Below are 25,065 nucleotides of genomic sequence, written 5' to 3' on the forward strand. Positions count from 1 at the left end.
TGGGCTTTCTCCAAGTATTTGAGAAGTAATATTGAAATTTTGAAGCAACTATATTTTTTGTTTTCAAGTACAAAACCAAAAGATCGAACTCACAACATTTTAGTTTGAAATATATGTCAACTATTGTTGAAATATATTTTTTTAGCTGAAGCAGCCAATTAAAAGTAAATAAGAACTATAAATGCATAAATGGTGAAAATTACGTCTTAGAAATGAAGATTTGAATCTATGATTTATTAGTACTTGGTCCAACTATGTTAAGATCAAATTTTATATATTTATTTTTTTAGTAAAACAAATTCAAGGTATGAACAAATTTAAACATCCAATCTAAAGCGAAGGAATATATGTCATTATTGTTGAGTGATATGTTGACGTTGGGTAATATGTTGAATGTAATATTATTTATTTTTTATGTACAACAAAATAAATTTATTAAATTAACTAAAAAAGATTCGTATTAAACTAGGAGCCAGTTTGACGCCAATAATTTTATAATATATATTTTTGTCTGATTCAAATTTTTAATATAAATTTTCAACTTTGAAAAAAGGAAACACGAAAGAATGATACATGATTTCTCAATTTTAAAAAAACAAAAACAAAATACATTTCGTGATTATTCTATATTATTTTTATAAAAAATTAAATAAATTGTTGTTTTTTTGGACATTTAAATATTAAATCTTTAATAAAATAATAGCTCCACCAATTAAGCTACAATGTAAATAAATTTTATTTTCAGATTAAAATAAAACAAAAATTGTTTGTACTAAAAATATTAATAATAAAACCAAAATTTGACGTGTCAAAGATATTTGAGAAAAAGATGGCTGCCTTTTATCCCGCAGCGACGTCGTTACGGTCCCACCATAAACTCAACATGATCCTCCACGCGAATGTGAAAACGATACTCGAACCAGCGAAGAGACGTTCATCCAGTTCTGGTTAAGAAATGGCGGTACGTCTCATCCTCACTCCACGCCACCCGCTTCTCCTCGCCAGTTATCCAGTTCCATCCAGAGCTACTCAGTTCCGCAGGTTCGCAGTTCAGAATTGCGTCTCCGACTCCGGTGAGTCCCGCAAGGTACTAAGTCACCACTCCATTATCCACTGCTTTTTGTTCGCGCCTGCTTTACATTGGCTGCCGAGAGAAAGCTACTTTCCGTATGAATTTGATTCTGGAGTGTTGTACGTTTGGATTCGATTTAGGTCAACAAACATCTCTTTGTTGATATGTCTGTAATTTGATGAAATTTGTCTCTGCCGTCGTCTTCATACAACCTTTGCCTGAAAATTTAGCTGTAATATGGAGCGAAAATCTTAGCATCTGAGCGTAAATACCTTCTCTCGAGAGGAGAAGCGTGTTTACTTTCAGTCAGTTCAGCAAATTGCAGCCATTATTTTATACGAGCTTTTTGCTCCACATATCAGGTAATAATAATTTGAGAGATTTTTTATAGTTATCTGAAGAGTAAGTAGCTTTACAATTACGTCTGGGCGATCGCGTTGCGTATATGTATATATTTTACCTTTACATCATGATAAATTGGATAGTTTATGGTTCATGTTTTCAAGTGTTGCAGCTCGTCTTGGAAGTGAAGGAGAAACTTGAACGAGAGTATTCTGATCTTCCTCTAGGCCGGAATGGAAGGGATGACGAAGAGATGATCCTTTGGTTTCTGAAGGATCGGAAGTTTTCTGTTGAAGACGCTGTTGCAAAATTAACTAAAGCTATTGTATAGACTTGAAACCCCTCTTTTTTATTTTTATTTTGAGAACAGCATGTTTCTTGTTTAAGTCATTATAAAAACTGAATTCGATGAGTTAGTTATTTTGAAATGAGGTTAAGAAAAAAGTTCTGCATGGTCTATATTGGGATTCTAGCTAATACGAGGACTGATAAGCATCCATGACATAATTATATGCATTTAATTTTCCCCTTCTGTCTCAAGTAGAGCTGGCGTCAGGAATTTGGCGTAGATACATTGTCCGAAGATTCAGTAAAAGGAATAGCTGAAACTGGAAAAGCATTCGTCCATGAGTTTCTCGATGTCAACGACAAGCCAGTACTCATAGTTGTGGCTTCCAAGCACTTACCTGCAGTAAGTTTCATGGTTGATCTCCGTTTACCTATTGACATTTGACAAATTTTCTTGCGTCGAATTAATTATCTAATCCCATTATTATCCCTAGGTCATTTGTAGTACAATTGTCTTTCTTTGTAGTTGAAGATCTATTCCTTTGTCATTGTAACCTTGCAAGCTTATGCTTTGTAATTTATAACTGTCCCTGAATTGATGATGGCGATGCATCTACTCCTCCATGAATAGTGAAGTATGACCTCCTTACGAATGACATGCACCTTGGCATTTGTCCTTTCTCAGTGGGCAATTTTTTCCTTATTTTTGATGGTCAAAAATATGTTTTTGTCAATAATCTCTTATGAATTTACTCTCTTAACATGAATTTTGACTTTACAAATAACTTGACCAAACAGGTGCATGATCCTGTTGAGGATGAGAAACTATGTGTGTTCTATGTAGAGAAAGCTCTGAGCAAGCTTCCAACAGGAAAAGAAGAAATTCTTGGAATAATTGATCTGCGAGGTTTTGGTACTGAGAATGCAGATCTTAAGTTCTTGACATTTTTGGTAATCTTACAAGCTAAGATTTATCGTTTTCAGTATATAGTGGGAACTCAGAAACAATGTTTGCAAGATTCTGATGAGATTCATATCTTAACCACTCGGCCGAACTGTTTGATCTGTACGCATATTACATTTTTAATATCACAAGTTTTTTGCTCACTTTACCAGGAAGCAGTCGTTTCTAAAATAGGTGTCTTGGTCAATCATTGATTCTAAGACATGAAAACTATATTACATTTTCCACAAAACAACCAATCAGTTGGTCACTTGGTATACTTAACAGAATGCTAATTTGAGCTGCAAGGATGCATCATCTAGTAATTGGCCGTATAACTTATTAATTAGTGTAAAAAATGGGGCTTTCTTCCCCATTTCCTCATTTTGCTCTCTCTCTTGAGGACTATGTTTACAGTTTATGGTGAGAGAGGAGTTTGGATGGGGTCAACATATTTTCATGTCTTGATGGCCTCGTTATCTTTTGTTAATCGTCCTTTCTGATCTCCTTATGCTCTTTTCCCTGGCAGTTTGATGTGTTCTACTCCTACTATCCGAAACGGCTAGGTCAAGTCCTCTTTGTGGAAGCTCCATCTGTGTTCAGACCACTCTGGCAACTTACTAAACCGCTACTAAAATCGTATGCCTCTCTGGTATGCACTTCGATTTCTTAACTACAAATTTATATTCCCTTAGTCATAAACCATAAGTCTAGATTGATTAATCCACTTGACTCAAATTTGATTATAATCTCACGGCTCAATTCAAAGCATAGGTTTCTTCACTTGCATCCACATACGGAGTTTGCTTTTCTTCTTCTAATTACAAATGAAGAAATCTGACATTTTCGAATTGATTCCTTTCAGCCAGCAACCCTATACATGCTGAAAATGTTCAACCATTTTAGAAAACATCATGCCCTTCTGACGTATGACAACTAAATACGCACATAAGAACTTGGTCACTTAAATTTTATTCAGCTGTTTGGAATTGTTGTTGTCTTCAAGCGCTTCCGTACATCCTAAAGTCGATCAAGTATTTGTAATGGTGGTTCATTTTCCTTTTTGAAGGTGAGATTTTGCTCCGTAGATACAGTCAGAAAGGAATACTTTACTGAAGCAACGCTGCCGGCCATCTTTAAAGACTGAAGGATTTTGACAAAGCAACGGATGCATGTGTGGTAACGAAGAAATGTTCTCTAAAATTTTTAATTAGAAAAAGTAGAAGTTTTATTTGAAATTTAAATTTTCAAATTAAATATTAAAAAATTTTATGTTATACTTATTTTTTTAATATTTATTATGCATTTTAAAAATAAAAAAATGGTAAAATAATACTTTTATCTATGTTTTGGAAAAAAACTAAAAATAGGAATAATAGGAATAAGAAACAAGTAGCTTGGTTTTGTTATTTCTAAAATTTCTACTCAATTTTAAAAACGTTTTTTACAAATGAGATAGAAGAAACAGGAAATGCTAATGTTCTAAAAAAGTAAAAATGAGAAATAAGTAACAAACGTTTTCATGATTTTCTGAAAGCTGACTAAAAACTGAAATGTGGATTGGCACCTAAGTTGGAATGGGGCTTCTTTATTATTGCTAATAGGAATTCTTCATGTACAGGTTCGCTGCTTGCTGCTTCTGCAATATGGTGTGGATGCTCTGGTGAAGAAAATATGGCACACAAATGAAGAGGACTAGGCTTCTATTTTTTTTCCCTATGCTCTGATTGGATACGCGATGAGGAGTTTGGATATTTTCAAATATGGGGCTCAGATCAATGTGGAGGTAAGCGATCCCACTCGAACAACTTTCGAACATAAGACGTTAGTTTCATATGATATCAAATTACCACTAAACCTAAAAAAATTGAACTACTTGAACTGAACTGAGGTGTGTTTACTTTTTAAAAAAATATATTATTTCATGTAAAGAAATGAATGGTCAAGATTTGCCCATCTTCTGGCCTCCATCCTTCACATGCATTTTGTAAAGCTAATATTTTGGCTTCCCTCCTAAGGCACTCAGCTGGGAATAAAAACATACACCTGGAATCCTGCAGAGGGAGATGGCTGGCGGCAATGGCCACAAATTGCCATATTTGGTCTCTCTTCTGTTTGACTCAAGTGGTATAAAGATAGAAAACTAATGCTTACTCGTTTTTAATTTCTTTTTATTATTATTTCGTTGTTAACTCAAGTCTCAAGAAATATCTTATATTGGAAAAAAGGAAAGAAAATAAAAGAAAGGAAAGTCTCAAGAAATACAATTTTAACAGTTCGGATTGATTAATGCAAGACATCCAACATAATGGCAACCAAAACCGCATTATGAAAATAGACTCCCCAGCTTCAGCATTTTAATGAAGCCAATACGATGTTAATGGTATAATTATTCTTTGAGTAAAATTCAACCCAAACAAAAATAAGTTAAGTTTTTTTTTTCTTTAATTAAAAAATAATTATTTACAAATGTGGAGTATGGGTTTCAACTTGATTCACGGCCTATGAACTTTAGACATCAAAGAAAGGAAAAGAGTAGATTGAACAAAAAAATATACTTAAAAAATGTTTAGATAGGGATTTATGTTTTATTTGTATTTATGCAATTGATTGATTTTTTCGTTTAATTGCGAATGGTTAATTTTCAAACTCAATAATTACATTAAGGATGAGTGACCAACCATTTAAACAAATTACTATAACAAAAGGTCTATAAATCTATTTATTTCTAAAATAAATGAGATAATAAATAATCGAAGGGAATTAAGTGCATACTCCAAAGTTGTAGTTTCCTTATTTTCCTAAGGACTTTTCTGCAACCTCTTTTACTTTTTTTTTTTTTTTTAATCTTTAATCCAACGATTATCTGACTTGAATTTTCATACAAGCGTGGCCACATAACATAACATGGATAGCGATGTTTAATACATCCAGTCACGGGATTTTGGTTTTTAAGTATTAGTCTAAAGACTTTTAACTTGTAACCCTTTTTTTTTAATTAATTTACAAGCTTTTAACTTGTAAGCTTTTTGTTTTTTAATTTATTTACAAGCTTTTAACTTGGAGTCTAACTTTTTTTTTTTTTAAGTACAACATGTTGGGAGGGGATTCGAACTCACAGCCTCTTCATTTGAGGTATATATCAATTACTGCTGAGCTATGCTCGTTTTGGTACTTGTAGCCTAACTAGTCTTATTTTACAAATTAATATGTAGTACCAACAAGTTGGTTCTTCTGTGCACGATTCAAATATGAACCGTTCAGATCCTATATTATATGAACATAAGTCTATTAAAATTATGAGTTGAATCTCAATAAATTATTTACACGTGCCTTTAATTTAGTCACACTATTATTTATGGGTATATACTTTTAACTGTTTTGAGAGGTTGTAGGTTCGAATTTTTACGCTCATATTTTTATTAAAAACTATTATTTATTCTATTTAAATGGATTTAAATCTCTTTAAATAACAATAATGTGATTACATATATATTCATAGTAAAAATAGTACTAACCATCTTGTGCTATGTGTCTTTCTTTTTTCTTTTAATTATAGAATAATGCATTATAAATGGAAAAAGATATAAATCTCAACTCATAATGAAATGTACTTAACCAATTGAAATATGCTCAATTTGATAACGTTGGATTAATTTACTAAATTGTTTTTAAAATTTTATTATATTATTATTATTTTTATTTTGAGTACTCAAAATTTCCTTAATTTTATCAATGATCTTTTCTAGAAGTACAATAATATTCAGGACAAAAATTTTGGTAAGAAACAATTATATGAATGGAGAGATTAAACATGAAAAACAAGTAAGACTATAATAATTGTACAATAAGCTAAGTAGAACACGTTAACCAAAAAAAAAGTAAAAAAAGAAAGAAATTTTGTTTGCAACCTATTGGATTCAAATCTCCAACTTTTTAGTAAAATAATTCATGTCTTAACTAATAAGATGTGTGGAGTAATTTTACAAGTTTTATTTTAGTTATTTATTTATTTGTTTTTTGAGAGAAGGAATTTTACCAGTTGAGTTAACTTTATCCAAACAAATACAAGAAAACAAAACAGTGAAATTACCGAAATACGATGGTAATTTGCGCACTATTTATCTCATGAAATTGTAAAGATAAATCATACGAATTAATAATTTATAATATTATAACAAGCAAAGGCAAAACAAAAAAACAACTCCTCGTCCGTCCTCGAACTCCTCTGCCATCTTCCCTTTCTGCCCGTCCATTCCATATATTTTTGCTCCGATCGGAGGCCCATCACTCTCCAGTTCCTATATTCTCATTTGCCGAGATCTCCTCGCCGGAACCCTCATCGCGATCTCCCTCCGATTCCGAGGTTCCGATTGCTTGTTTTCTCTCCCGTTATCATCTCCCCTTCGTTTCTGTCTCCTCTTTCTGGAATATCGTCAGGCTACTTCCGCCCCATTCATTCTCTAGGTTTTGCACGAAGCATTTGAAGCCCCTATTTCATCTCAGGCAAGTCACTCTCCGTAAATTTCATCTTCAAACCATCTAGCCAATTTCGCGCGTTTGATTTTTAGGAAAAGGGAAAACTAATAAGAAATGACAAATGGGGATGAAGTATGGAAGATTATGGAAATCTTCGTCTTCGCGTGTTTGGCTGTTTGTTTTTTTTTTCCTGGATTTTTAATATCGTTTAATTAGTTAGGCAACTACTCGAGGCACTAGGGGTTTACATAGTTATTTAAAGGTCCGGAGCCGGACTACTCTAGTTTTATATTACTTTGTTATATTTTCGTATCTGTCTTTTGAATTCTTCCTCATCGATTAATTTGTTGTTGTTTTGCACTTGCGTAGTCATAATTACATTTTTTTCATTGCGGTATGAGTTCGTTGGATTACGGAGCATGTTTGAATCGCGACGGTGAGAAAGGTTTTGAACCGTGGTCAATAGAGCAGTAGATTGGACTGATTGTTTTCGCTAGAAATCGGAAGGTAGGAAGTTTTAGGTCGTCTTTTGCAACAATGAATATAAATTTGGCAAAGAGAAGCTTCCTATTTTTTTGAGTTTTGGGGAATGGGATTTTGACGAATCTAGAGCTAAGTGCAAAGGCTTGATTATAAAGAATGGGTTAGTTGCCCTATTTTGCATCTATGTTTGATCACGCCCAATGGGAGAGAGAGAGTTAACGATGATGTTGCACAACTTGAGCCAGTAGGATATAAGCAGATAATTTTCTTATTGGTTTTTGTTGTAAAGCTTGTGAATCCAAAAGAAGAATTATTTAGTGAGGGTAGGTCCTGTAAGCTGAATCTCCTATTCATTGATCTTGGATTCTTAAACCTAATTAACTGAGGTACCCATTATATACTTCATGATTTCGGAGTCAGAGTAGAAAATTGTTCTGAAGCATCAATACATGGTGCATTGAGAAGAAACTGATGGATTAGTTTGGAAAAGCGAAGAATCAATTTGGATATTGATTTACACATTGGAATGTAAATAGAAGGCTAGCACCGAGATGAAAGGACTGATTTCCTGTATCCGTAATTCAATTTAGCTTGTTGATCTGTTCTGATTCCTAATTAGACTATCTTGCATTTGTGGATTCTAGAAAATACATTTTTTTAAATAAAAAAATTAAATGACACCGATGGTGAAATTTCTATGCTGTATCGTTTCCTATTGAGAAAAAAACCCGTGTCAGTTCTCCATCTTAAGGTGGTTCAGAAGCAGTTTGGATTTCTGTTTTTGTGTGTTTATAGATGAGTCCATTGGGCTAGTTGATTGATCTTAACAACTTGGATGGTTTTACTTATGAAATCTGGAAAATAAAAATATACGTGTAAATTTCCATTGGTATCTGTATTTCCTACAATTAATGTTCATGATTATTAGAAAATATATTGATCGCATTTTCCCTCAGGTTGTATTAAAGTTGGTTGAATGACCTTGCTGCAACTGTTCAATCATGACTTCGAGTATGTTGAGTGGAGAAAGAAGGTATTACATTACTTTCCTGCTCTACTACCGCAACATAAGGTGTTGATAGTTAGTTAATTTGGATTCCTGAAAGTTTAGTTCTGGACCGTTCTTTTGCTCTGATGCGTGACAATTATATGCATTTTTAGTAATTAGATTCTGTTTGGGGTTGGGCAAGCATCTGAATTAAGCATGGATGCTAGAGAATGGTGTTTGGAAATCACTTGGATTACCTGCTGACATTGTTTGCTGCAACTTGTATTTTGATGCCTTGAATGAATATGTGAAAATAGCAACAAACTTTTTTCCCCTTTCCCACAATTCTTGAGATCTTTTTTTTTTAAAAAAATTATTTTACTTGTATTTTGATGCGTTGAATGGATATGTGAAAATAGCAACAAACGTTTTTCCCCTTTCCCACAATTCTTGAGATCCATTTTTTAAATTTATTTTAAATTTTTCTTCTCTAAAAGCCGCATGATTATTTTTTACTATAAACAAGGTTGGAGATTTACAGCGAGAGGTTCGATTCAATTTATTTCATTAGCCCCTTTTAGTGATGTACATGCACTCATATATGTTGGATGAGAGGGAATAATATCAATGAAATATTGTAAAGGGAAGGGATGGCTAGGGGTCAAACGCTATCAATGCTAGTGGAACTACGAAAATGTTTTCCAGCTAGCCTGAATAAATAAATAGCGATTTAAAAAAATTTTCTTATTTGTTGTTGAAAGCCCAAATGGAGGCATAAAACCTAATTTGATCCATCTTCCATCAATCCCTCAAACAACACTAAAAAGACACTTATATTCTCTTAAATAATAGTGTAAATAGTCCCAGAACATTTGGGGCCGGTTCTTTGAGATATTTGAAATTGCTTGGACTCGTCATAGAGATTGGGTGTCGATGGTGGATGAAGTCTTGTTGTATTCTCCCTTCCGTGAGAAAGGGAGTTTCCTTTGGCGGGTGGGGTTTTTTGGGATTCTATGGGGCATTTGAGGGGAAAGAAACAATAGAATCTTTAGGGGAGTGGAAAGGGAGTGGGAGTTTGTTTGGGACCTCGTTAGGTTTAATATCTCTTTATGGGGGTCTGTTTCGAATTTATTTTGTAATTATCAACTAGGTCATATTCTTTTGGATTGGAAGCCCTTTCTCTAGGCTGGCCTCCTTTTTCGGGGCTGTGTTTTTGTATGCCCGTATAATTCTGTTTTGTTTTCATTCTTCTAAATGAAAAGTTCGGTCTTATAAAAAAAAATAGTGTAAATAGAATTTCACCTAGAAATCATAACCTATCTTTTGAAAGAAAGGAAAAGGAGCTTTGAACAAGGAACTCTTCAATGAAAGGGAAAGAGACTGGGAGGAGGCTATTTGGTTTAGCTAAGTTCCATTGAACTTAATGTTATTTAGTGTGTTAATGGTCTGAAAAATCTTATCTTTGAATCTTCATTTATTTCTTTGTAGCCAACTATCCTACAGAATGGGCATGATCTTGGTAATACAAAGAGGTTTGCATTCTCCATTTAAATGGAATTATCCTAACATCTACTTGTGACACTTGGCCACTTATTCATTGGCAAGTCAAACAAACACTGAAATAATGCAAAGTGTACCCCACAAAAATATGTGAACTAGCAATGAGGAAGTGAATTACAAAGAGTCTTTGCTTGCTTATGTCTTTGCCTGCTTATTTGGGAAGAATACTCCACTGAAGGCAGGATCCAAGTGGAAGCGTTTCTTCTTGATTGCTCTTTTTGTAGGAAAGTTATTGGTGATTTGGTGTAACAGAATTTGTCATAGAAATGAATATGGGATTAATATTGGATTTTAAAAATATGGTTTTCTTCTGTTGAAAAGCAATAATTATCTGATGTAGCTTAGAACGAATCCTTCAACCATCTTATTGTTTCCACATTGTGGCAGGTGGACATCAGCCAGACGAGGTGGGATGACTGTTTTGGGAAAGGTTGCTGTTCCAAAACCTATAAACTTACCCAGTCAAAGGTATTTGCTTTGTTGATCAATTGTCATTATTGGCATTTGTCATCTAAGGGTTGTCACCACCTCATCTCTATTAGATACGAATATGGTTTCTCTCTGAAATTCTGTGTTCTCCGTCTTATTTCAGGTTAGAAAATCATGGTTTGGATCCAAATGTGGAAATTGTACCCAAGTGAGTATGCAGTTATTTATTTGGTTATTACTCTCTATTTCTGGCTCTTTCACATGCTATTAGTAAGTTTCAGTGAAGTAAATCCATTAAAAACTTTGTGTTTCCTGGTTTATTGTCTGTTGGATTGAATTGTGTTTATTTTCCCACACTTGATAGGGGTACCCTCAGTTGGGGAAATAAATCAGCTTCATCTGCAACAAATGCCTGGGGTTCCTCATCTGTTTCTCCAAATACAGATAGTGCTTCTGGTTCACCTAGCCATCTCTGTGGTCGCCCTTCATCTGGTGGAGGTGGCACTCGTCCATCAACCGCTGGTAGTGACAGGTCTCATGAACCTCATGCTAGTGCATGGGGCCCAAGTTCTAGACCGTCATCTGCCTCTGGGCCTGTGACGTTAAGTCATACATCACTCACATCCTTACGCCCTCACAGTGCAGAAACTAAACCTAGTAGCTCACAATTGTCACGATTTGCAGAGACTTCTGAAGGTCCAGTGGCTTGGAATTCTGCTGTGACTACAGAGAAAGTGGTATCATGCTTGCAAGCTGTATATTTATCTTAATTTTTATTTTGCCTAATTAAGCTTTCCTTTCCAATGAATTCATTTTTTTCCATAAAAAAAAAAATAATAAAAAACTAACTTTTATCAAGATAAATTATAGGTCAATAAAAACCAACTAAAAGCAAAGGCCCAACCAACAAAGGGGGACCAAAACACACTCTTTCAGAAGGTGCTCCGACTGTTGGTAATCAAGAATAAATGATAATTACAATTTTCTTTTTGAAGAATTGACCCTATGAGAGACAGACATTAAATTGTACTGAGCCACACACCTTCTCCCATGACCTATCTAATCATGAGAAAGGCCCCCTATTTCTTTGTTGTTATACCTAAAACGGTAAATAAATCAGCTTGCCTTCATAAGTGACCTTTATCCTGAAAGAGCTCCGAAACGGCTTCCTCCAATATCCCCACTAATGCTCGATCTCTAAATCAGAGCATATGAACATATCTACCAAAGGCTATTCAAATTTTTAGCAATTAATTTACACAAGAAACCTATTGGGGCCAAGAACAAAAGCAAAGGCTCCCTGAATGAAGTGTAAGGTGTCAACCCTCTCAAAGACAACTAGCCAAGAAATAAATCAAAACATCTCTTAGTCTAGTCTGGGGAAGAAAGAGGAAGTTGGGGGAAGAGGAGGAAGAAACAAACTTAAGGTGCTACAAGTTACATGTGAAAATCCGAGAAGCATCAATAGACCCCACAAATGGATCACTTTGACGAAATGAGAGGTTGATTCTTTGAGTAATAGAGAGAAGGGGTGTGGATAAAGGGGAGGGCAAAAGAATAAAGGAGGAGAAATTGTGAGTAGAGTGTACCAATTTGATGCAAGGATCTGCTAAAAGTTGGACAAATAACAACCATCCTCACTTAAAATTCAACTCAAGACAGAGCTTGACAGACACTGTGAAATTGCCTTTCTCATGTTAAATTGGAGTCTCAACTGTTGATGTGAATCCCCATACTTATTCATAATTATCTGACACCTCAAGGCTTGATATTCCAAGGGAAACCACCACAATTTTTTTTTTCACAAGCCTTTCTAATTTCTCCTTACTCGATCCTGGAACTTTGAGGAGGGAAAGAAAATACAACGTAATTTCACTCAACATCGATTGAATCAATGTATTTCTATACTCCCTCAAGAGAAAAAATCTTTTCTCTAAGATGGAAATCTTTTCTGAACCTCAACAACTACTGGATCCTGAAAAGAAGAGTCTTTAAGATTATGATCTAAGGGCATATCCAAAAACAGATTAGGCAACCACACAATTTCACCCTGAAACCTAGAAGCCCAACTCCTCCTAAGCTTAGCCTTAGCTTGTCACAATGAAGTCCCACAATGGATCCCTTTCTGTACTCACTTTGAGCCCCTGAAATAAACTCAAAAGTTTGCAAATATTTGTTAAGTTACCAAAAGACTCTGTTCTTGGATAAAACTTCAAAGAAAATATTGTTGTCAATTAATTGCAAATGAGACAAATTGGTTTAGCTGTAGCATAGCTAAATTTAAAGCATCAGAATGGTGTTCTATGTAAAATCTTTTTGGGAATTATTCTCCTACTCTTATTTGCTGTAATTGGGGTGCTTTCTGTTCCCATTTTTAGTTGTTGTGTTTTGCATTTGTTTCTTTTCACTATTTCGAGAGTTTGTATCGTTGCACATTTATATTCCTTTTCATTATTTCAATGTGAAGGTCGTTTCTTGTTTAAAAAAAAAAAGAGACAAATTGGATGCTACAGAAAGGGGAGCGCTTTTTTGTATAGTTAGTTTTGTTTGGGTGGCTCCTTTTATTAAACTATCTTTATGTATGCCCCTTTGTATTCTTACATTTTTCTCAATGGAAGATTTTCTACCAAAAAAAAAGGAAGAAAAAAAGAAGAATAGAAGAAGAGAAAAAAAAGGACAATTCCCTACCCAAGTTCTCTGCTTTAAAAATGCAATTCCCCCACCAAAGAATCTGGTCTAAGAACTCCAGCCTACATGATCATATGCTTTTTCGGATTATATTTATTACATCACCTTCCTTCTTCTACCTCAATACTCTTCCAGGGCTTCATTGGCCACCAAGTCCTTATCCAAAATTTGTTTGTCTGCCACAAAAGCCCCTTACATTGGGGAGATGTTACTAGGAAACATAGTTCTAATTCTTTTTGCCAATGTTTTGGATAATGTTATAAAAACTGGCGACCAAACTAGTTGGTCTAAAGTTTTTGATTTTATGTGCTTCAGTATTTTTGGGTTGAATTTATTGAAGGAGTAACATGTGGTATTTAGGGTTTAGGGACATGTCTTTACTTAGTGGAGATGTCTTTAATTTTACTTCTCCTGTCTACTTGATGCTAATTTATTTTATATCTACTAATGGCCTAAAAGTATGCTACCCGAAGATGGATTGGGTTGGGATTTGGAGAACTATTTTAGATAGGTGGTTTAGACCTTAGACTAAAGTTACTGTCAACTGCCTTTCCATCTTTAGTTTACTTTCCTTTTGCTAGCTTGGTCTTAAATGGTCTCATATCTTAATTTATATGCATATAGGGACCATTGCCATGTAAGAGTGATGGGTTTTCTTTGACATCTGGAGATTTTCCTACGCTTGGCTCAGAGAAAGAATGTGGAGGAAAGGATGCCGAGTCACAAGGTTCCATGTTTATGTGTTACTTGAACTCAATTTCATTTACCATTAAAGCAGTATATCTTGTATTTGTGAACTTTTTTCTTGGTTGTATATTTCATACTATCAATAACACATTTGTTTTTCAATTAAATAGAAAAAAACCTTAATTAATTTACCTTGAAGCATCCGTTGCTTAGAGTTTGATGCTTTTCTCTAATATCTTTTTGTTAATCAGCCTGATGTCATTTTTGAGTCATGCCATGAATGTGCCAATTGCCGTTTAGATATTCTGTAGCCTTATTGTTGGGGAGGAGTCCATGATATGATATTGGTTGATGTAATGTGGATCTCATATGCCTTTCTTGTTTGCCTTTTTTCGTTACTGAACTTTTAGTGCCACTTTTCGTTTATATTTGAGGTTTTCTGCTTGCAATTCAAACCTTTTCTAGATGTTTCCAGTGAGCAAACTTAAGGATTTAAGAGTGGCCTGTGGCTAGTCCAAGATTCCTTTTTTGTCTGGTTCTTATTATGTCAACAATATAACACCTTATTGTTGGTTATTACTTTTATGTTGATTTGTTAAAGTAGCATATACATCACAAATGTAAGCAGAAGAAGGGGTGCCTCTTGAAAATGACATGAATTTTTCATTTCACAGATAACAGGTCTAATGGAGGAGCTACAGTGAAAGAGAGGACCGGAACTTCTGCAACTGGTGTGTGGTAGTTTTTTTAATCAGGATGGTGCAGTGTTGTGTGCCTCCTGCCAATTTCAGAATTCTATCCTTTTCTTATATAATAGAGCTGTTTACTTCAACCATCTTTTAAATTTCAGATGATCCTAAAAATGCAACTACAAATGTTGCAAGTGTTAATTCCTGGAGAAGTGATAATCTTCCACACAACGATGATGGGTCTAGGCCAAATGTAGAGAAATGGCTGGGACATCCCCAACCTTACCCTGGTGCAAATATTCCTCCCCCACATTATGATGCTTGGCATGGTTCTCCAGTAAACAATCCTCAAGGTGGTGTATGGTATAGAGGTCCTCCTCAAGGAGGTCCTCCGTATAGAACTCCTGTTGCTCCTGGTAGTTTCCCTATGGAACCATTTATGTATTATCCTCCACAGATTCCCCCTGGTGGTCTTCCTAATCCCCAGCCTCCTCATGGAACTGGACCCAGGGGACACCATCCTAAAACTGGAGATATATACAGACCTCCTATGCATGATGCTTTTATTCACCCAGGTGTGTCAATTAGACCTGGATTTTACCCAGGTCCAGTTTCCTACGAGGGATATTACCGTCCTCCAATGGGCTACTGCAATTCAAATGATAGAGATGCTCCGTTTATGGGAATGCCTTCTGGGCCTGCTGGGCCTGCTGTTTACAACAGGTACATGGGCCAAAGTGCCTCTGAGCCTACAAGTTCCCATGGTTTATCCAGTGGATATGGTTCTAGTGGGAAGGCTTTGGTTCCAGAACAAGTAGAATCTGGTCTTCCTTGTGATAATCAAGGACCATACAAAGTTCTTCTGAAGCAGCAGGGCAATTTAAATGGTAAGAACGAAGAAGAAAGTAGGGTAAACTCGACGACTAATCAGTTGATTCTTGAGAAGCCCGACCAACAGAGGCTGTCTCCTTGGGAGAATGACTGGGATCATAAAAAGGAAGCTGATTTGAGGAGCAGAACATTTGGGGTGGAACCTTTTTCTCGGGCTTCTGCCAACCAAGCATCTTCTGAAAATATCAAAGCCAAGTCTCATGGAAGCGCGAGGACCAGTGATAGTTCACTAGAAAAGTCGGATGCTGCTGCTTCTGGTTTCTCTGAAGTTCCCAAATCGCTGGCTACTGCCACGAAAGATTCAAGTCTGATTCAGAAGATAGAGGGATTAAATGCCAAAGCCCGGGCTCCTGATATGCGACATGATGTTGCATCTATTTCCAGCAGGGAGGAGCCAAATGAGTTTCAATCAAATGATAAGCAATCCGATCATTTTGTTGCTTATGAAGCTGGTGCAAGTACTGTTTTTCCTGAAAATAGGAATTTTAATGAAGTAAGAGACCCTGCCTCCAGTGAATTGAGCATTTCCACTGGAGATGGGAACGTTAAATTACACAGTGGAGCGTCCATCAACAGGTTTGTCTAATTCCTGCTTGATTAAAATTGTCGAAGGTGTTGAGAATATGTAATATTTCTTCAAATGTGCAGGAGGCCTAATCGTGGAATGCATGGGAGAAATGATCATCATGGTCGAGGAAAGGTCCATACACAGGAGGTCGATGGGTGGCATAAAAGACCTCTGTTGGAATTCCCAGGAATGATGGCAACTTCCAACCAAGAAAATCCTGTTCTTGCAAGAGACCACAATGGTTTAGGGGTTATTGATAAGGCTGAGTTGTTTTCTTCAGATAGCCATGGAGATGTGGCTGCCCCATCTATAGGTGATTCAAAAGATAGTCAAGCTCAGGTATATGTTTGATTTATGTGGTTGCTGGTTCTTTTGTCTACATTTTTTTTCTTATAAAAATTGTTCTATTTTGTTTCAATTAGCGTACAAAGATGAGAGAACTAGCAAAGCAACGCACCAAACAACTGCAGGAGGAAGAGGAGGAAAGGACAAGAAAACAGAGGGCTAGGGCCTTGGCAAAACTTGAAGAGTTGAACAGGCGTGCAGTTGCAGGGGAGGGGCCAGCTCAGTGGCCTGAAAATACTTCTAATGATGCCATAAGAAGTAGGATAGAAGAACCTCGAAATTTAGGTAACCCAAGAACAGTTGGTACTATATCTGGAGAGCATACCTCAGCTATAGTTTCTGATCCACACGTGGTTGCTAACAATAGTGAGTCAACTATTGGCACGAATAAAAATTCTCCCATTGTATCAGGAGATACAACATTGAAGAAACCAAGTGGTGGCAATAACGAACAGGTTGTGGCACATAATCAATTGAGATCTTTGGAGCAGGAGGTGAATATTTCTGATGTCGCTCAAAATAAGAATGCTTCGGAGGTACATGGGGGTGGTGCATCCTTGAAGCATAAGCGTGCAGGAAATAAACAAAAACCAAATATCCCATCTGAAAAGACCGAAAAGCTTTCCCAGTTAATTAAGGAATCAAAAGGTCAGACTGTTGCTGCTGACGTTCATACAGTTGTAGAGGAGTCGAGCAATTTCATTACTGATCCTGTTGCTGAATCTTCCACGCTTACAAGAAAGAAAAATAACAAGAGTGGGAAGAACAAACATAAAGTGGAAGAGGCCTCGACATCTACATTACCACCTCAAATTTCAAAAGCACCTCAAGTTTCAAAAGAAGTGAATCTTACAACGGAACATGATAAACTAAAGGCTTCTCAGCCTGTAATGGATCCACCTTCAGATCCACTACCATCATCAATTATCAGAGATGAAAATCAGCTCAGAGAGCAGTTACCTCTGTTGCCAGTTGTTGAGACTCTTGGCAAAGGTAATGGTCAGTGGAAGTCTCAGCATTCTCGCAGGATGCCAAGAAATTCACAAAATAGAGCAGGAGAAAAAATCCACGGCAGTGATTCTGTTATCTGGGCCCCTGTGCGGTCTCTCAACAAATGTGAGGCTCCCGATGAAGCTGCTCAGAAGAATGAAGCTGAGGCTGTTGCTTCATCTGTAAAGATTGACAATCAAGTGCAAAATATCCCAAAAAATAAGCGAGCTGAAAGGGAGATATATGTACCGAAGCCTGTGGCCAAAGAAATGGCACAGCAAGGAACCATTCATCAAGATATTTTTCCCATGAACCAGGCACCAGATGATAACAAGGCAGACTCTAGTTCTCAAAGTTCTGATAATACTCGGTCTACTGCTGCTGTTTCTGGCAATGTGGGATTTTCCACAGATCACAGAAATGGGGATGGTAGGCACCATAAACAAAGCAAGGCTCATGCATCATGGCGGCAACGGGGAGCAACGGAATCAATAAATGGGCAAGGCTTACAAGATCAATCATCTTATGTTCCAAATGCTGGTAGTAATTTTCAAAAGTTAAGTGATTATCAAGTACCTGAGAAGGCTGCCGGAAGCTCCACCAATGAATTCACGAGTTATGTTGATGAGTGGGATCCACCTGATGGGTGGAATGATCCCAACTACTCGGCATCTATTCCACCTGTCCCTGTAGCTGTGGGAAGAGACCAGGGAGTGACAGGCAGGGGAAAGCGATCCCAATTTAAGGGGCATAAGGGTGTAGGGAACAATTATGATCTGAATGAAAAAAAAATTAGAAGTGTAGACAACGAAAAAATTTCTACAGAATCTTCAGTGCCTGAGGCAGATCAAAAAGATGTAACTACTGCTGCTAAAGAAAACCGGGGTGTTGGGGAGCGATCAACATCTCATTGGCAACCCAAATCACGGATGGTTCAACCCTACAATCAACAAAGTAGCAAGCATAGTGGTGATCAAAATGTTGATGCTGAAGCTGCACAGACTAATAAAATGGGATCTAGGCTCTCTTCATATGGCACAAAGATGAGTGATGACGAGGCCCATAATCAGCATGATTCTTCTATTGGTGCAAGGACCATCATAGAAGAGGGATCAAATGTTGGTCATCATGGGGCCAAGGTAGAGAAGAAGATTTCTTCTAGGAAGGAGCGTCCTTACTCCCCAAACCAAGGCCCTATTCATTCAGTTGAGGTTGCCCCAGCAAACACAGATGTCAGACACGAGCAACAAGTGCCTTCATTTTACCATAAAGGCGGCGATAACAACAACCGCTTTGGAAGAGGATTGGAATCTCGTAGGGAAAGGAATTCCTCTCAACATCATAAGCAAAATTATCATCCACCTACTAATAGAGACAGGCAAAGACAAAATTTGCAGTACGAGTACCAACCAGTTGGGCCACACAATGGTAAACCAAACATGGATAGACCGAAGGATGCCCCTCAGCATTCGGGCTCAAGGTACGTGGAGAGGGGCCAAGGTCACTCCAGACGAGATGGTGGGAACTCTTACAAGCAACAAAGTGGACCTGTTTGATTAGATACCTGTCATATTTAGCATAATTTGGCGATTCCAAATACATTTTCTTTGTTCGACCCCGCCGCGCCCCTCCGGTTTATGGATCAGGTACTTGAGAAATATTAGTTTTCCAATTCGTTTTATGGATTTTCTTTTGGCAAAGTCTAATATTTTCTTAAGCTGAACTGCTGAAGGTGTGGAACTGCATTGAGCACAGGCAGGGTAGTAGGAGCCAGATTTGATGGTGCAGGAGGAAACCGTTTGGAGTTGGGGTGGAGGAGGTGCTCAGACTCTGTTTATTTTGTAGGTTATTCTGATATGAAATGAACCAGTTTAATTTGTGCTCACAAGTTGCATGTTGGGAATGGACCCTCACATAATTGTTTTTTCTTTTCCTTCTTCCCCCTCTCCCCCACTCCCCTTTAGCCGTGTATGTATGACATTTCTTTATTTCCTTCACTTGTGGAACAACGACAGAGGGAATGAATTAGAGAAGCATTCTGATTCTTCGCCACTATCTAATCTATCTTTTCAAGTCTGCCCAAAAAGGGCCTCTCTCCCTCAAAAATGATCTGGGAAATTGTCTACGGAATGAAGATTCGAATCTGCTATTGATTCTTTGTGTCACTTAACCTTAGTCTGTTCTATACTTTGTTTTTAAAATATCAATTAGTTTTGTTTGTAGTGATTTCTCATTTGAAAATCAATCAGGAATTGACTAAAAAAGGTAGAATAATAGTAGATGAATGATTTACTGTGATTAACTATTGGATTACATTTTATCAAAAAGAAAAGAAACTGACTGCATAATTGTTCAAATTTTTTATAACAAATTCTCCAAAGTCACTTAAGACATCTCAAAAGAATTTATGAACTATTTGAGGACAATGCTATTGAAAGTGAATCCATGATTTTAGAATGATTTCAAGATCATTCCAGATTTAAAAACTAAACTAAATTCCAGGCTCCAGTCAACTTGAGACCATAGTTGAATTGGTTAATCGAATTCCAGTTATTTATTATCCATTATCGATATTGCACTCACTATATCCATCTTCAGAATATATTCTTTTTTTTTTCTATTTTATAGCACTACTCGTTGAATAATCAGTCGTTCCTTTTTATAAACAACAAAAAATAATAAAAGTTCGTAACTTTGTAAACGACAATCGGTGGTTTCTGCACCTCAAATTTTCATGGTTACATATCATTCACATTCAGCAGATCGCTTCGGTTGAACCAGAAGCTTTGTGGAGGTCGTCATCTTCATCCACTTTCAGAATCAGAATGACAATTAATGGAGGTCTCTATCCATAAGATGACCTGAATTCACAATCCACACCTTCCTCTGTCTCCTCTGTCCACTGGGATCTACAGTGGACGGGGGCTACTTTCTTCAATTCTATCCACTATCCACGAGCTCATGGATTCCACTCTACTGGTAGCTTCGGATTCTTCTACTTTTCTATGATTCCCTACTTTCTGCATTCTTAGTTACTTTATGTGGTTCTTTTTCTTTTTGTGCATTCTTTTTTGGTGCAGAAAATTGTGATAACTTCTTACATTTTAGGTTCCTATTCCATGGGTCGTCGATGGTTTTTGGTTATTGGTAGCTTCAGCTGCAGCTGACGAGGGATTTTTTTTACTTGGTTACCAATATTCTGTCAAATTTTCAACGGAGAAACCCCATTGATGTAGGTCATGAGAAAATTAAAGAGAAGAAGAGTGTGAGAGAACTTGGAGCGCGATTCACAAATCTTTTTGTTAAATTCTTGCTTTTCTCATCAATTTAGACTGGAGGTCTTTTCTTTTAATGCCCTATGGCCTATAGGCTGTTTTTGTTTGGCTTGGTAATACAAAGTTAGTTTAACACAAGGCCCAACTTAATAGGTTATTAATCGTTATACTTTATTGAATAATATTGTTTTGATAAACTTCTATTAAGTTCGGCCTTGTGTATTGAATGATTTGACATTTGAGGTGGGTGGATTCTATGTCGTTGGTTACTCACAAACTGCAGGTATCTTAAAGCATCTTTGACCAGTCTCCAAATTTCATCCAATGCCACAATGCCTGGACCTGGTTTCACCACGATACATACCACGAATAATACTTTTGGAGAGGATCTGTGTAACATAAGAACATAATGCATACAACTCAATTTTGTGACACTAGGCATTGATGCGTATAATGTTGATTAATACTTAACAAATGAACTCATATTCTGTTTTCTTCAACATGATTAAGATTTATCTCAATGCTGTATGCATTCTTTTTATTTGCGCCGCCGAGAGGTCATGGTGGACCTGAACACCCCCCAACTCCAATAACTTGGCTGCGGCTTGAAAATTTTATATGGTTAACCTGACATCTCATTCTTCTACCATGAAAGGGCCTTGAAGGCATAACATATTATGATCACCGTTGTTGTGCTGGTGAACTTGTGCAGGAATCTTTGGGATAGATTACATGCGAGTTATCCCTAAAGTTTCTATATTGTGCATTTTTCTCTAAATACCGTGGAAAACTTTACCATGTCATCCATTTCAACTTTCCTTTAAGTTTTTACAGGATTCTTGTGAAGTTTTAAAATGTTTTTCTCTTGTGTTTCAAGGGTCCCATTACGACATCGTTGAGTATTTTTCCATGGAGCCAGGGAATGAAGTTGAAGCAACATGAAGAGACTTCAAATTTGTTTCTGAAAGCTGATAGGTGTATGCAGTTAAAGCAAAAGATCCGGTTAAGGTCAGTGCCCTTTATTTATGGCATGAAATAGTTTAAATCGTGACGTCCAGACGGGTTTTCAAAAGAACTCTGTCTCACTTTAAACCTTGTTCTTTCACTTTGCGCTTGAAGAGCTCCTGTACATGCAGCAGAGATTTTGTGTCCACACAAATGGGCATGTACATGGAAGTCCCTTGACTAAATGAACTCAGAGATCTTTATTACAGTTCAGGGACTTCATCCAGATGCGGATCAAAATTTAAGCTTATGAGAAGAATATCAGCCTTCAAAAGCAGTGTGCCAAATGGTGAATCAGGAGATGAAGAAATTTTTTTTGGAGTTCCAAAGGACACTAAAGAGGATGGTGATGTTTCTTTGAACGCAGATAACATTCGGCTATCTTATACATCTGGAATAGTTAATGGGATTGCACCACCCCCTTCTATTAATGAAGTATTCAGGAAATGCCTGAAAATGTTGCATACTGGACAACCAAGTGAAGAAGTGGATGGGATTTTGGGAGGGATGTCATTGAGGGAATCATCAGCAACTCCACAAGAGTCGCATGTAGAAGCAGTTTGGTTCTACCTTCTCAACCTGGATCCGATGATTAAAATTCCTCTGCTGATGTTGTAAGTACTAAACTCTCTGCGTATTACTCTCTCCTTTCTTTTCCTCACAAGAACTCTCTCTCTCTGGTCTTCATCATAGAATATATCTTACCATGCCCTAGGGCAGCCCAGTTGACGAGGGCTCGGGGTCTCTTCATACTGGCTTTAGAAGTTTCATGTTCGAACCTTCTGGTCAGCTTAATACCAATAATACCAAAAATCCTTTATGTCTCCCACTCTCAGGTTCGGACCTTAGGACGGGCGTGGGTGCCCCAAGGTATAGGGGAGCAAAGCTCCGACTCCCTGTTATAAAAATAAAAATAAAAATTAAATTAAATTAAAAAAAAAAACCTACCATATAGATAGTAGTTATCTTACTGTATGAACCAATGCTGCAAATTATAGAAGTTTGTTCTTTCTAATTGTTCTTTGTAATCTGCAGCATTCCTTTGTATCTGACAATCAAAATCTTTTATGGAGCTCAAGTTTCAAAAGAACTGATGCCTTTATGGGTATTTGGGCCATTCATTGTAGCTTTCTACATAAAGATGTTTCACTGGTTGTGTGATCTCTCTATCTTGAGCTTCAAGCAAACTGCTACTTTGATGAAAAACTTGCCCTGTTATTACGAGGTAGTCTGTGGATATGTTTCCCAAGGGAGGATACTTAAAGAGGAGGTACAAGCTCGGGTTTGGCGACCTGTAGTGAACATTAGGAGCCTCCATTACAAAGAGTTGTCAAGAAGAAAGTTCATTTTTATGCAAGAATGGATTATGGAGAGGTACCTCGATTTTATAGAATCTGTGTGGCCATATTATTACAGAGCAATCAGGTTCCTAAAGAGAGCTAATCTCGTTTAGATGTAATTTGATGGAAAACCGTCATTTAAAGGGAACCGGAGTTTGCTAAGCTAAGATCTTCAGAGGTGGACGTTTTTAAAACCAATCAACCACTCGTCTTTTCGTGCCGACTTCGTCCTTCAGCTTGAGGTAGTTAATGTAATCAGAGCTGTTAATTTCTGTGATTCTTGCAAGGCTGCATCTTTAGTTCCAAATTTCTCAAAGAAATCTCTGTTTGTATCAATTTCATAACCATTTTTGGCAGGCGTTCTGTAGTCTTATGATGAGATGGAGGCATCCTCAATTCATAAATGGGGTTTAGATTAGTTCATTTTTGTTCTCCTCTCTAATAGGTTTCTAGGAATTTTTGAGCCGCATGCTCCATAAATCTAATTTGACTCTCCTTGAAAGTTGAAACTTTGATTCTGTCTCATAATCCTTAGCGTGCTATCATCTGCACGAATTTAGAAATTTATAATTTCATTAAATGAATATTGATTTACAAGAATTCTGCACACGAATCTTATCTGTTGACTGATTTATTAATTTTAGAAACCTTTGTCCATAGAGTGGATGGATGATTTACCATGCTGGTCATGTTGGTAATATATCCATACTGCCATTTATAATTAAAAACTTGAATGTATTAAAGGTAAGAATATTATCATAGATTGAAAAAAAGAATATATATATATATATATATATATATATATATATATATTTGAATGGGGAGTCGGAGCTTTGCTTCTTTATACCTAGGCACCCGCGTCTGACTAGGAGACATCAATGATTTTTTATGTTAAACTCACCAGAAAATTCAAACTTGATACTCCTAAATCAGTATGATCAAAAGATTCCAAATCTTTGCTAGTTGAATCTTTTAACTCAAATGAAATTTGAAAATTTCAAATTAAAATAGTCATATTATATAGTTCAAACTATAGATCAACTTGGACATCTTCTCATTAGTTTTTTTTAGTACATCAATAATGAGTGAGATTTAAACCTTTGATCTTGTAGAATATTACTTAATGTTTTAACTAGGTTAGTTATCTTCAACTTATCAATACATCCGGTAATTAAGTACAAGTTATCGCATATAGATGCAAGTTATCGCATATAGATGCAAGTCTCGTTCTCTTATTTGTAATGTAATAATTTGTTTTGGTAAAAGATTATTTTATCCTCCTACTTAGTAAGTCAATTTTAATCTTAATTTTTTATTTCATCAGATTAAACCTTGAATTCCATTAAGTGCAGTAATCAATACCTCTCCAAAACTATATCAGAAAATTACCTATAAATCAACGAAATATCATTCAAATTCAATTAAACTTTCAAAATCATGTGATTGAAAACTAATGCCACAAAAATAGTGAGTTTTAAACTGTACTTTTTTTTAGTTCAACAATAATGGGTGTGGGTCTAATCAACGTTGTAATATGTGATTTATTGAAATGTAAATTTTAAAGGAATGAAATAAAAAAATTTAAGCTAAAAATGATTAGATAATAAAAATAGATAATAATATTGTCACGTATACTCGAAGAAGTTCCATTTCAAGTCAATTTAGTATAGATCAATTAGTTAAGGATAGAAGGTCAAAACTTCCGTATATATTACATTTTTATCTATAATAATAATATGTAGATTCCATGTTTCAAAATAATAATAATAATAATAATATTATTATTATTATTATGTAGATTTCCATTAGTACTAGGTGGATTCTATATGTTACTATTAAACACCATGATAAGTGATATTCACTGGACACCCTTTGACTAAAAGCTTCGACGGCCGGCCGTCCAGAGATCAAAACCTTGCCTTGATTAACACATTTATATTAAAATTATTCCTTGTTGAACTGAAGAAGAAAAAGAAAACTATTCCAATTAGTTCTGATATTAA

At 36.1% G+C, this 25,065-nt stretch overlaps 3 protein-coding genes across 13 annotated transcripts; all 3 read left to right on the forward strand.

Annotated features, from left to right (window-relative positions):
• The first annotated feature begins 884 nt into the window (after positions 1-884).
• LOC111007424 (Sec14p-like phosphatidylinositol transfer family protein) lies at positions 885-4,920 on the forward strand. Of its 6 annotated transcripts, none has more exons than XR_015791254.1 (8): positions 885-1,087; positions 1,587-1,739; positions 1,959-2,105; positions 2,501-2,653; positions 3,175-3,297; positions 3,511-3,572; positions 3,715-3,824; positions 4,267-4,601. XR_015791254.1 is itself a non-coding variant. In XM_022279787.2 (7 exons), the coding sequence occupies exons 1-6, from the start codon at positions 956-958 to the stop codon at positions 3,790-3,792; spliced, it is 780 nt and encodes a 259-aa protein (XP_022135479.1). In that variant the 5' UTR covers positions 887-955; the 3' UTR covers positions 3,793-3,824; positions 4,267-4,601. The 6 variants fall into 6 exon arrangements, 3 of the variants coding, with proteins under 3 accessions (XP_022135479.1, XP_022135478.1, XP_022135477.1); XR_015791255.1 differs by having other exon boundaries at positions 3,715-3,819; XR_002600986.2 differs by lacking the exon at positions 3,511-3,572 and adding an exon at positions 4,664-4,920 and having other exon boundaries at positions 890-1,087; positions 4,267-4,431.
• On the forward strand, positions 4,297-19,497 carry MOS1 (modifier of snc1). Of its 5 annotated transcripts, XM_088124790.1 has the most exons (13): positions 4,400-4,431; positions 4,664-4,772; positions 5,734-5,780; positions 8,564-8,640; positions 10,543-10,623; positions 10,748-10,792; positions 10,949-11,321; positions 13,897-13,999; positions 14,634-14,690; positions 14,810-16,115; positions 16,188-16,446; positions 16,530-19,088; positions 19,175-19,497. In XM_088124790.1, the coding sequence occupies exons 4-12, from the start codon at positions 8,609-8,611 to the stop codon at positions 18,996-18,998; spliced, it is 4,725 nt and encodes a 1,574-aa protein (XP_087980916.1). In that variant the 5' UTR covers positions 4,400-4,431; positions 4,664-4,772; positions 5,734-5,780; positions 8,564-8,608; the 3' UTR covers positions 18,999-19,088; positions 19,175-19,497. The 5 variants fall into 5 exon arrangements, with proteins under 5 accessions (XP_087980917.1, XP_087980916.1, XP_022135453.1 ...); XM_088124791.1 differs by lacking the exons at positions 4,664-4,772; positions 5,734-5,780 and having other exon boundaries at positions 4,297-4,431; XM_022279761.2 differs by lacking the exons at positions 4,400-4,431; positions 4,664-4,772; positions 5,734-5,780 and adding an exon at positions 6,837-7,151 and having other exon boundaries at positions 19,161-19,497.
• A 618-nt stretch (positions 19,498-20,115) lies between these two features.
• On the forward strand, positions 20,116-23,575 carry EMB2759 (embryo defective 2759). 2 transcript variants are annotated; one of them, XM_088126130.1, is made up of 4 exons: positions 20,116-20,421; positions 20,551-21,725; positions 21,932-22,336; positions 22,758-23,575. In XM_088126130.1, the coding sequence occupies exons 2-4, from the start codon at positions 21,640-21,642 to the stop codon at positions 23,173-23,175; spliced, it is 909 nt and encodes a 302-aa protein (XP_087982256.1). In that variant the 5' UTR covers positions 20,116-20,421; positions 20,551-21,639; the 3' UTR covers positions 23,176-23,575. The 2 variants fall into 2 exon arrangements, with proteins under 2 accessions (XP_087982256.1, XP_022135337.1); XM_022279645.2 differs by having other exon boundaries at positions 21,595-21,725.
• Positions 23,576-25,065: the final 1,490 nt, after the last annotated feature.

Source organism: Momordica charantia (assembly GCF_013281855.1).
Source record: "Momordica charantia cultivar OHB3-1 chromosome 6 unlocalized genomic scaffold, Mcharantia_2.0 BLBB01000006.1, whole genome shotgun sequence".
Taxonomy (NCBI): Eukaryota; Viridiplantae; Streptophyta; class Magnoliopsida; order Cucurbitales; family Cucurbitaceae; genus Momordica; species Momordica charantia.